Here is a 13,001-nt window from a genome sequence, read left to right as displayed (position 1 = left end):
TTTTCTTATGCTTGAATGTCTTTTCATGGGTTAATATATTATTATTTTTTAAATTTTGGAATTTTTTAAGGAAAACAACGGGTTTTGCTGCTTAAATAGTTTTTCTTCTACGGGTATCTGATTAAAAATTGTCGGTTTTGTTACCAAATTGAGACAAATATATAAAACCTTTTTAAGGATTTAGCGGTTTTCGTTTCAATTTATGTCTGCTAGTTTGTCATGCTATATTTGTGTTGTATCGGAAATGGTGCGAAGCTCCTGCTTCGCCTCTGAGTTCATTATGTTGCTGTTTTCGTTGCGAGCAAAGCAAAGCTTCACCTGGTTTCTGTAAAATTCTCAGACTGTAGGTGGCTACATGGTAATTTTTAAAATTAATTATCCTGGAAGTTAATTAGTTAGTTCTTAAGAAGTGAAAAAAGTAGTGGTTTCCAAGAACAGTAAAATGTAAAAAAAAAGAGCAATAACGAGTTTTTCACACCTTGCAAATCTATACTTGCTGTAAATGGCTTGCGATGGCATATCGTTCGACCTCGTTCTAGTATTCTTCGGCGAAAGAATTAGCTGCTGATAGCTCAAATAACAGTTGAAGATAACTTATCAACGAAATGGTTGAAACTTTTGAGAAAGTCTACCGTAACCGCAAATCGGCAGTAAGAAACGAAGTCACCATCTATCTCTATTGAAATATGTTAAATCCCATTGAATTTAAAATGGCATAGGACTTTATTTGCTTGCCTTATTTTATTGACCGAATCACATGCGACGGATCCTCAGTTGATAATTTTAACCAATAAGAGAGTAGTAAGTACGTATCATTTAAATACTCGATATATTTGACTGAGTTGCTGTTTAATAACTTGTTTGAGAAAAATATAATCCGTCTTGAAGACTAGTTTATAATCGAAGATAGATAAAGACCATTTTAATTTAGATCTATTCGAATCAAAATTGTTAGAGCTTCTTCAATATTTTACCAGTTTCAAAATAAAACAGGTCCACCGATTCAGCCTTTGCTTCCAAAATGAGTTCAGAGTCATCGACTGGTTTTGTTTAAATTACAGTCTGAAACCCAGCTTCAAATTCCACATAGTACCATTTTCATTTTGAGTTATTGTTTGTCTCTTTTTGACCGACAAAAGAGAGTTCAGAACCCGGTTGACTCTTCAATTTGACCTTTCGGCGCTCATCATCTGGAGGTCAACACAGTCCGAAGAAGCTTTATTTTTGACGCACGTGTGAAACCTAGACATCCAATGTTGAAACCGCGATTGAAAGAAACAAAACTTCCAAAGAAAAATATCTAATCATTTCGCAAATTTCCTGTACTATTTCCTATCCAGTGGAATACTATTATAATTGCATCCGCGCCACCGTAGCTCAAAATTTAATCACTTGTGGCATTTTCTACTTGTTCTGAAATATGAGTGCTAATCAAAAAGTTTCTTTATGCATTGCCCAAATTGTCTTGTTTGGAATCCTTTTTCTGCATTGTTCAGCGATTCAACGTAAGTAAAAAAAATGTTGTAAAAGTAATTATTCCTTATCAGATAATGATTTTAAATTTTTTTAATGAACATTATTAAGTATAATTAAGAGAATAATAATTTCAAATATGAGAAACCTTTTGCTGTCGAACTATCACATAACTATTCAAATGACAGTTATCGTAGCAAAATTCATAAAACGAAAAAAAGGGCACTGTTTTTCCAATTTTCGATACATTTTCTTAACTCTTCTGCTGTTCCCGACAGATATGAACATCATTACTTTTACGAAGTTGTATATCAAAAAACCATGTTTGCAATTGTTAACAATTGTTAACCCATGAGACAGTTTTTACCACAAGTGAACCACGTGAACAAAAGTTTTAAAAATATAGAAAATTGCAGACGGGAGCGGAGGGGGAGTGGTTTGGTGGAGGAACTTTTTTGCCCAAAAAGGGAGCAGGGAGGTGTCAACTGAAACCTCAAGAAATTAGTTTTACTAGCTCGAATTGCAAAAGGGGTAATCATTTCACGTTACCAAGTTGTGCATATGTTTAACCGTTGAATCAGTTTTTTTGGGGCGAAACTTTTTGACTTGATATCATAGGAGGTAATTAAATCTCGCTTTTTAAAATGAAGCCTCTTAAAAATTGACAGGGCATGGCTCTTTTAAGCCGCTATATCCGTCTGTTTTCAAAACAGAATCCTCTAAAAGTACTATTTAATTATTAACGATCTTAACTAAGACTCAAGAATGTCATTATTTGAAGCTCAGCAAATACCCATTTATCCCATTACATAGACGTTTTCGGGAAGGAAAATAAAAAAGGGCTGAGCCTTTTGACCAGAACTTTGCTTTGCTCCAATTTCGATTTCTTGTCTTTGATGAATCAATTACACGTCTGATATGGTTTACAAAAGATTCCCCAACTTTGAATATTTGTGACTCTGTTGTTTGAAATTAAATTAAGCATTGTTAAATTATCCGCCATCAGTTTTAACGCAAATGCCGGAAAGCGATAAGTTGAATAATGTAAAAATATAATGGGCTGAATTTCTTACTGAAGATTATTGGGGCATTTCGAACATAGTAGACGAAAAAACGAAAAAATTTTTAGAATGAACAAAAAAAAAACTTTTTTTTTTGCGTTTTATAGGTCTAAGTCTATTCGTTTTCTTGCTTTTGTATCAATAATTTAGTTTACGATAAAGATGGTGAAATAATCGTTTAAAGATGCTGAGAAAAATCAATTATGAAGAAAGTTCTTGTTAAATTGAAAATTGGTTTTCTGCATTTGTGATGTTCTTTTGCGTAGCTTATGGGTGTTTGAATTTCCATGATTTTAAATTGCTTGCTATCAAATTTCAAAGACATCTTTTTGTAAGTCAATCTAGCCCAAGTATCTTTTTCCCTCGGTTATTTTTGTCGTCAGGCATCAATTATCCTCAAGGCACATTTCACTCCATTACTTGAATTGCCCAATTCCCAAATGGGTTATTCTATATGTTTATGAACGCCTTCTGTTCTTGTATCTTCAACAGAGATAAGACAACTGTTGGATGTCCTGGAATTTTTTTAAAGGATATTTGTACAGACGTGGAAATTTTTTAAAAATTCTGCAGCAGAAATATTCGACCGTCAAACGCGGCATGAAATTGTTTTGATATTGAAAAATATCGTTAAAACTCGTTTTCTCTTTCTTATATTTACTCGGAACTACGTAATTCAAAATAATAGTTTTACCATATGCTGGTCTTCAACAAAATAGCTGTAAGAAAATATCTGAGTCGCAAAAAAAAATTACAATTCCCTTTTAGTGATGGAAATTGTGGAAATCATATGCAAACTAATGAAAATTGAGATAATATAGTTAACGAAAACAAAAACTTCTAAAAATTTAGGATTTTGTTATGAAATTAAGAAAAATAGTTTGATTAAAACACGGAAAATGAAACAGCTGCTTTGAAAAAATATTAAAGAGCTATTGAATTTTTCGCCAATCCTTGATAGTGTATTTTTTCTTTCAAGTAAAAATTGTTTAAGAGTAATGAACGTAGTGAAGACTCTTTTATAGTTTTTGCTGATTTTTTTTGTCTGCTTATATTAAGGTGAATGATGTAACATAAGTTATTTTAAATCTGCAGAGGCAAATTTTTAGTCATTTTGAATACAACTATTTAGAAAGTATTATTTTTTCTTATTTTCTAATTAAAAGATTGCTAAAAGTTCACAAACTCTTAATAGATTTAAAATTGCTTGACATGACTCAAAATGTTAATTCAAGTAGCGTAGATGATGCTTTGTTTGTTGATGAGTCATGGTTTGTTTTTCAGGTGTGTTGTACCAGTCCGATTTCTACAATGCAGATGATTGGACCCCAGTCAGCATTCCTGGGAGATCCAAAGACGGGGTGAGAATAGCTGTTGTCTTCCTACCATCCCTACTCTGCAGCACTTAATTTCCGAGAGATTGGACATTTTTTTATTCTGAGGGGGGGGGCAAATAATGGGTTCTACGAATGTATTATTACGAACATTCTTTTTTCTAACCTAACTCGCAAATGAAATTGTTCATTAAAAGTGTTCACTTATTTGGAAATTTCACTGCAGCATAGCATCTATGCTGCTTTACTTGTGGCCAGTGTTTGGTGCCTAATGAATTTCGGGTTAGTGCATGAGACTCTTAATCTCTAGGTCGCTGGTTCGAATCTCAGAGGTTTACGAATTTTTGCTAATTTGAGGCTTATTTCTGATTTTTAATATTGCATTTTATTTTTCGCGGTGTTATGGCTAAATGCATAGTGTTGCAATGTAAAGTATGGAGAAAAAAAATAGTTTGCAAAATTTAACCTGTTCACCATGCCAAGTTTGGTTGCATTATGACAACATTAAAGTAGTTTTTAAAAATTGAAAATGAAATAAGGAGAGTGTAAAATTGTCCGTTTTTGTTTAGAATTAACATTTGGGAATAAATATGAAATTCAGATTATAGCATTTTGTGATTCTTCAATTTAATTTAAAAAAAGTCATTATTGCGATACTCGTGCCCTCAAAGATGAGATTTCAAAAATCTCCAATATGCCTCCGACCGACTCCCCTCTAGTGTTCTGATTTCAAATAGAAACAGAAACATGAATTATTTTATTGCGTTCACAAAATGTGACGCCGCCGCCACCACCAAAAGAAATATGTTTTTATTCCCTTGCAAAAGGAAGGGAAATGCTATTGGAATAATTCGTATAACGTTTTAAGCATTGAGAATTCAAACGACTATTCTCATTCAATACGAATATTAACGATTCCTCTCGTAAAATACGAGCATACGAAACCTTCTTCTCGTAAAATACGAATGTACGAATAAAGAATACGAAGTTAAAAGAAACTTCTCATTTGATACGAAAAGTGGCGTGATTTCCCAATCTGAGTATAAATAGAAGCTCAAAACTACGGGAATTCATTCCAACAATATCTCTTCTAACACCAACACCACTCTCTTCTACCACCCCAACCAATCTCTAAAAAATATCTCTAATCTCACCGTTAAAATAGATATTGAGTCAAAAGGCAACTTGCTGTAAATTCATACTTCCTTCTTTTTTTAATAAAATATTTCTCAGCGAATTTTAGATTTACTTTCTAAGATAGAAAGTAGAAAGGACCCTTTATTCCTAGCAAGCGTTTTGTCCGACGTCTATAGTATTGCTAGCGTAATAAATTGGTGCGACCAGTGAGGCTTACCTTCTAAAAATTCGCAAAAATTGCTAAAGTCTCAAAAAGAGATAAAAAGCAAAAATTCCAATTCTCAAACTGGAGAATTGTTGAAATTTCTTTTACAAATAAAGAGAAGTAATAAATTTCCAAATCGGAAATTTAAGTTTTCTAAACAAATTTATAAAACTTTCTATCTTTCTTTTTTAAGTTCTAAACTAAATATAAAATGGCTGATACCCCAATATCCCATCCCAACTTGTCTTTAATGACATTTTCGGGAAACGATCCGAACCAAAATGCTACAGCATTTTGGAATTCAGTTGAAAACAAAATTCTTTTCTCATTAGGTCAAAGACCTGCTGATAATGATGCACGACGCAGCTATGATAGCAGACAACGATCCCTATTCGGATCATTGTTAACTGATACATCTCTTGAATGGTTCAATGATAATGTAACCAATGCTACCACATGGGCACAACTCAAAGATCTCTTCCTAAACAGATTCACTGACGGACGAGATCAATTCAAACATAGAATTGATGCTGAAAATGCAGCTCGCCAAGATGGCGAATTAATAAAAAATTACTTCCACAGAATTAAATCTTCTGTAGATAGAGGATGGCCCGAAAGTATTGATGAAGCCGTTCATGCTACTGAAGCTGCTCAAAATGCTGAGAGAACTATACAAAACAGACAAAGAAGTCAAAAGTATATTGATTTCTCAATTAAGGGACTAAGACCTCTAGCCCTTAAACAAAAAGCTCATGAATACATGATAGAGCATCCAAATGCCAACTGGGATCAATTCACAAATCATGTAATCACTAAGGATCTAACATTCATTGTTGCTACTGATCCTGCTAATAAGTCAACAACGGATAAAATGACTTCATTAGAAACTCAAATTAAAGAACTAACAAAATTGATCAAGAATCAAGAAGTTAGTGCAATCAATGATCAGAATTCATTTCAACGACGTCACCCTGACATCAAGGGAAGACCTAATAGTACACGATTCTGCGAATATTGCAGAATGAATGGACATTCTATATCTAGATGTTCCAAAAAGCAAGTTCAGGACGAAGTAAATAAGTTGCGAAAAGAACTCACAACAAAAAATGAACGAAGAGTTTCATTTGAAACTGATTATAAACGAAATCGAAGACCGAATAACTTCCCTAACCAGAATAACCCTAACCCAAGTAACCGGTTTTGGGATAACCAAAACAGAACTACTAACAATTCAAATCCTAGCCAAAATAACTATGGCATTCGCCATAATTATAACTACAACGGAAACAATTTCCAAAAGGCTAATGCACAATCGTCTTTCAATAACAAAAGACCCCAAACCTATGATGATAGGTATCCCAGAGAAAACAAATTCAGAGAAAATGAACAAGTTGCTAAACAGTTCTACGACCAAGAAAATAGGCAATTCAATAGTAATCCTAGAGGTCGACCATATAACACTGGAAGCTATAATAGCAATAACAGTCGAGACTCAACGCGATCTCAATCACCAAATTTTAGATCGAATCAAATACAGTCTGAAACTACCCACTGGGTTGAGGAAGAAGTCAATTACTGTGATGCGATCACTGATTTCTTTCCTTTAAACTATTAAAGTCTCCGAAACCGAGCGATGATAGTAATCCTAAATCAAGGATATATCTTAGCTTATATCATTTTGCCACCGGAGACAAAAATAATAATAGTGGACTTGAAATTGAATTCATGATTGATCCAGGATCAACTTGTAGTATCATAAACTACCCAACTTATCAGGAATTGGAAAAATTAGGTCAAAAAATGACAATCTACCGATCCAAAATTAAAGCAAAGACTTATAATGGATCTGATATACGTATGTTTGGCCATACATCTATCCAATCTTGTTTCGACACTGATGGAAAATATCCATCTAACCACAAAGTGTGGATAACTGAAGAAAAGACTGCTAACCTATTAGGAGTAGACTTTTGTCATCTCTTCTTGAAAGCTCTCTACTTTGATATCCCAGCAGTTGAGCTCAAATCAAAAGAAGGTGTAATATCCTACGGGTTGATGAACAACGATAAAGAATATCCTAACGTTTCAAAAATTGTCTCAATTAACTTGAAAGAACCCTTGTTCATTCCAGCACGCTCTACATACTTATACAAACACTTGGCTGAACCAAATTTATACTTCGAAAAAGGGACTACATTCCTGCCTCATAAAAATACAACTAAAACCGAATTGGTTTTCATTAATACAGTTTGTACTCAAATTGAGCAAAGCCTACCTATCCTAATTGAGAATCAGAAAGATCATCCTGTCACACTAAACAAGTGTGTACTAGGCTATGCAGTAACTGATATTCAAGGATACGAGGAAAAAATATTTGCTATCCACGATTGTGATGAGTTCACAACGAGAATTTTAAATGAAAGTTCAGAATTCGATAGCTGTTTCATGCTGAACACTGTTGTCAATACAACACAGGAAAGCAATACTCAATTATCCGGCCCCTGTCTACAATATGTAGACTTCAAAAAAAGGTCCATATTCGAATCGAATATGCCCATTGCCCATACAATCTCTGCAGATAGAGCAATGAAAAAAGGATTTGCTGAATCAATTAGCAAAAGGTATCCTGAGCTACGACACTTTTGTAACTCAATACATGCTAACATTAACGATATTCTCATCTTCACTGATCCAAAATCTGGACAAATCATATATAACCTGATTACCAAACAGAGGTACTTTCAGAAACCCACTTACGACGCTATATTCAATACCTTGTCCGAAATGAAAGATCATGCTATAGCAAATAACATTCGATCTATCGCAATGCCCAAAATTGCTTGTGGCTTAGATAAAATGAATTGGGAAGAAGTTTCCAAAATCATTCTCGATGTATTCCAACATTCTGGAATTACTATATTTGTCTATGTTTCAGGACAAGAAATCAAGGACATGCCTGCCCTTGAAGTGTTTGATACAGAAAACGTATCAGAAATATTTGAACAAATTGGTTCAGATATAGTCAAAGTATGCAAAAATGAAAACGAAATAGCAACCGACTTTTCTAATGATGCAAAGAACCTTTGCAGGCCTCCCTTGAAAGAACAATTTAAAAAGTACCGAAACAAAGAACATAATGATCGGCTAATTGCCTTTCTTGTCAACGAAACGTTTACCCAATACTCCTCAATTGATAAGGACAATAGTAGCACTTTGGAAAAAATCGAAACTACTATTAAATTCTTATCTGACTTCGATTTCACACAAAGTGATATATCGGATGATGAATTTGCTGATCTAATTCAAATGCTGATAGATGATCAAGACGTTTATTCTCATCACAAATATGATATTGGAAAAACAAAACATAAATTCCACATACCACTCAAAAAGGACGCAACGTTCAAAAAACAACGACCGAGTAAAATCCCAGTCCATCTAAGAGATAAATTGGACAAGTTAATGGATGAGTTAATCCAAGCAGGCATAGTCAGAGAACTAAATGAAAAAGATGATATGAACTCATGGTTCGTAAATCCAGTCATCATTCTTCCAAAAAAAGACTACGTTAAGTTGGTCTTGGATGCTAGGTATCTAAACTCAATCACAGATACTAGCAATTGTAGTTGGCCATTAGAACCACTACAAGTTCTCATGACCCGAATAAACGGATCATACTTCACAAGTAGTGATCTCTCTTGCGCCTACCATCAAGTACCTCTAACAGATGAGGCTCAGAAATTAACAAGCTTTATTGTAGGAGGTAGACAATATACCTACCAAGTTGGTTTTTATGGCTTGAAACCACTTCCAAATTTCTTCAGTAAACTAATGAGATATGCCTTCGGACCTCTCATTAAAGGAAAAAAAGCAATTACTTACATAGACGACACTCTGTTACAGAGTCAAAGTAAAAATGAAATGTTTGACACAATTCGAGAATATCATTCTCTTTTACGGAAGGCTAACTTAAAAGCTGCCCCTGATAAAACCTTTTTCTTCCTAAGAAAAGTTAAATTTTTAGGCCATGTTGTCTCTAAAGATGGTCTTTCCCCAATCGCTTCACGAATTGATGACATAAAAAGATTGAAATCCCCTGAATCAAAAACAGAAGTCCTAGGAGTATTAGGTGTCATGGGATTCTACAGCACATACATCATCAATTTTCATGTGGACGCAAAATGTCTATATGAATTGGCAAACAGTAGTGATAAGTTTCAATGGCTACCATGCCATGAAGAAGTTTTTCAAAAACTGAAAGACAAATTCTGTCATGATATTTCAAATGCCATACCCGATGTAAACTACCCATTCCACATTCACGCCGACTCCTCAAATGTAGGAACCGGATGTATACTCATCCAAGACTTCCCTGAAGGGAAAAGAATTGTTTCTGCCAATTCTAGAGTCTTTGATAAAGCTGAGCAGAAAATGTCTACTCAACATCGTGAATTATGTGGAATAATATCTGCTTTGCAAACCTATGAATTCTACATTATAGGTTCACCCTTTCCTCTATACCTATATTGTGATCACAGACCTATTCTCTTCTTATGGTCCAGAAAAGGACAACTTTCTCATAGATTTTTCAAATATCAAGTCGTATTGACAAAATTCAACAATTTGAAAATAATCTATACCCCAGGTTCAAACCTAGCCTTTCCTGACTTATTGAGCCGAAATGTGCCCATCGCTGATATCAAAAGATATCAACTAGAACACAAAACCATTCCAAATGATATAAAGTTCATCCTAGACAATGGAGAACAAATATGTTATTCAGTACTCCACAAAGATGATAACATATTTCAAAACGATTGCTATCCAGTCATTGCTCAAGTGCAAGGCGGAAAAAGAAATTAATCAACATAAGTGACAGAGGAGACTTCAGCATTGAAGATGCTCCAGAATATTTTGAAGAATCTTGTAGTGCGATACAAAATATAACAGATTTCTTCCGATTTGGCAAACAAATTAACCAAATCAAACGGCTATCTATACCAGATATAAACAATGAAAACATTTATGAAGAAATTCCAGATGAAGTATCTGCACTTGATGATCCTTTGGAAAATTCAGAATGGCTTGACTTATATGAAGGCAATGTTGAGAACAACCTTCTCAACGACCTGGTTAAAGCAAAAAATGAATTTGCAACCAAAACAAAATCCTTGAGGTTAATTGAACCCCTAAGTCTCCAATCTGAAGAGAATAAATCAGATTCTCTTGAACTGATAGCAAAAATGACCGACTTTGCTAAAGAAGCAAATTTAGACGTTGAAACAATTATGCAAGAGCAGTGTAACGATACTGTAATCATAGATATCAAAAATTGCATAAAGCAAAACGAAAAGCCAGAAAGAAACAAAAAAAATCCTTATCGTGAAGAAAAAGGATTAAAAGCCTATATCAGGCAGTTCGAATTATTATTCATTGAAGACCAACATGATCTTCTATGTATTAATGAATATAATGATGACTACACTAAGAGTCCAAAAATTTGCTTACCCATCTCTCTAGTGCTAAACTGCTTTGAGTTAGCTCATAAGCATCCTCTTAGCGGTCATCACGGCGAAACAAAAACTTTGGAAATAATCAAAAGATATTTCTATTGGCCCGGACTCTATAAATGGGTCAACATGCTTCTTCATGATTGCCTAGAATGTCAGAAAAATAAACCTAAACGAAAAGACCTGAATGAAGCTCCATTACAACAATGGGGACAATTAGAAACAATCCCAATGAAAACGATCCACATTGATCATAAAGGTCCACTTAGACCATCAAGTCACGGCAAAAACTTTTGCTTAGTTGTGATAGATGCCTTCTCTAGATATCTTCAAGTATATCCATGCACCCATGCAGACTCTAAGGAAACCATTAAGCTCTTAGAGAAATACATAACAACATTTGGTATTCCACAACAAATTATTCATGATAATGGAAGTGCATTCATGAGTAATGACTTTGCTCATTGGTCCTCTGAATTGGGAATAACCCTGAGACCAAGAACTACTTACTCGCCTTGGACTAACGGAAAAGTTGAAGTCCAGAATAAACATTTAACCCAGTACTTTCGACATTTCTTGAGTACCTCAGGCTCAAACTGGTCTGAATTAACAAATAAATTTGCTTTTGCACATAACACCGCCATTAATTCAAGTACAGGTTACACTCCATATGAGATTGTCTTTGGCATAAAACCTCAGGTTCCCCTTAGCCTTAAATTAGGCCTCTACCGCGACCAAAACAAAAGATGTACCTCTGAATTTTGCGCTGGTCTCGAAAATCATGCTCATACCGAGCATAAGTCAAACAATGAGACCATAGATAGATTTCTAAAAAATCAAATTTCCGCTGAAATATTAAAAAGGGAAAATGATTTTAAGCTGATTTATAGTAACACCTATACCCATTGCCGCCGCATCACTAATAAGGCCCACATGTTCCGAAATCAATTTAAATTAGGACGGCCCATAAAAGAAGGAACAAAAGTGTTACTAGAAAATAGATCCAAACCACTATTGAAAAGTCAAAAGCTTTTAAATTTGAGATCTGGACCTTACACCGTAATTGAAAAAATCACGGAAGTAACATACGGAATTCAAAATGATTTCACTAACGAAAAAAAGATTGTCCACCGCAATCATATTGTTGAATACTTTCCTAAAGAACAACAAATGCCCAAGCTACTACAGGAGTACTCTAGTGATTTATTTTCAAGTGATTTTTATGATCATATAACAAATCATCAAATCGACTCTTTCAATAAACCGAAACAAGTTGAAAATCTACAATACCAGTTTTGGCCAGTAGTCAACAATGGTTATCAGCAAATGACTGATAATAATCCTACAAATGAGGATCAAAATAGAACTATTGTCCAAGATCAATCATTAGATTCAGGCAGAGAAACTATGCATCTAAGAACTTTGTTCGATGCGACTGCGATTGACCAGAATCTTAGACCTATTCGAAGTTCAACTCCCTATCCTGCTGATAAAACCCCTAATCCTTCAACTAGTCAATCTAGTAGTTATGGCCACCGCCGCCTACCTAGCCGCAGTATAAGTCCTAATACTAGTCTCGCAAATGACTTTGGCCGCCGCCACCAAAATATAACAACACAATATAATACTCCCCGTCCTCCTGATTTCCCTCGTTTATCTGAATCATCAGAAAGCTTTACTGACGGAAAAAATATTCCTCATAGCTCTCAAGAAAGCTTCTATGAAAATACTCGATCCGCACCTGGATCACTTTCAGAATCTAAAAAACCTAAACGAACAAATCGTCCTACAAACTTTTATGGAACTACAATTCCATCTAGCATAATTGGCAAATTTAAAAAGAAATAAAAACACTAAACCATTTATTTGGCCAGCATAATATTTTTTTAATTCTTTTTATTGGCCTTCTCTTTTTTTTCTTTTTCTACTTTATAAATATTTCGTTTCTAATAAAAGCACAAAACACCAAAAATAACATGTTAATAAATAAATTTAAAAATAACTTTTATAAATATGAGATTTAATATCTGAGTACGCTTTCATAAGTTTTAATGCCGCCATCTTTTCTAACGAGTTTTCCGCGGCCCTACTCAGGCTCCTCACTGCAAACTGCAGCGCTGAGTACGGCCGCCACCAAGCTTGATAAATCTCCTCCAGCATAATCTCAAGCTCTATTTTCCGTCTAAACTCTGCCTCCGCCACTGGCTTTTTGAAGAATTCTTCTTGAAACTAAAACAAATTTATATAGTATTTCTATGTTGCCATGCCACTTGAATAAAAA

At 34.4% G+C, this 13,001-nt stretch overlaps 1 protein-coding gene across 1 annotated transcript in view; it reads left to right on the top strand.

Annotated features, from left to right (window-relative positions):
* Positions 1-530: 530 nt before the first annotated feature.
* The window catches only part of LOC134853923 (ephrin type-B receptor 4b-like), a 48,291-nt gene continuing 35,820 nt past the window's right edge, over positions 531-13,001 (top strand). The window contains exons 1-2 of the mRNA XM_063869894.1: positions 531-1,505; positions 3,819-3,895. Of these exons, the coding sequence (XP_063725964.1) occupies positions 1,421-1,505; positions 3,819-3,895 (162 nt within the window). The 5' untranslated portion in view covers positions 531-1,420. The remainder of the gene's footprint in view (positions 1,506-3,818; positions 3,896-13,001) is intronic.

Source organism: Symsagittifera roscoffensis, chromosome 9, assembly GCF_963678635.1.
Source record: "Symsagittifera roscoffensis chromosome 9, txSymRosc1.1, whole genome shotgun sequence".
Lineage (NCBI taxonomy): Eukaryota > Metazoa > Xenacoelomorpha > Acoela > Convolutidae > Symsagittifera > Symsagittifera roscoffensis.
This window is presented reverse-complemented; position numbering and strand designations above follow the sequence as displayed.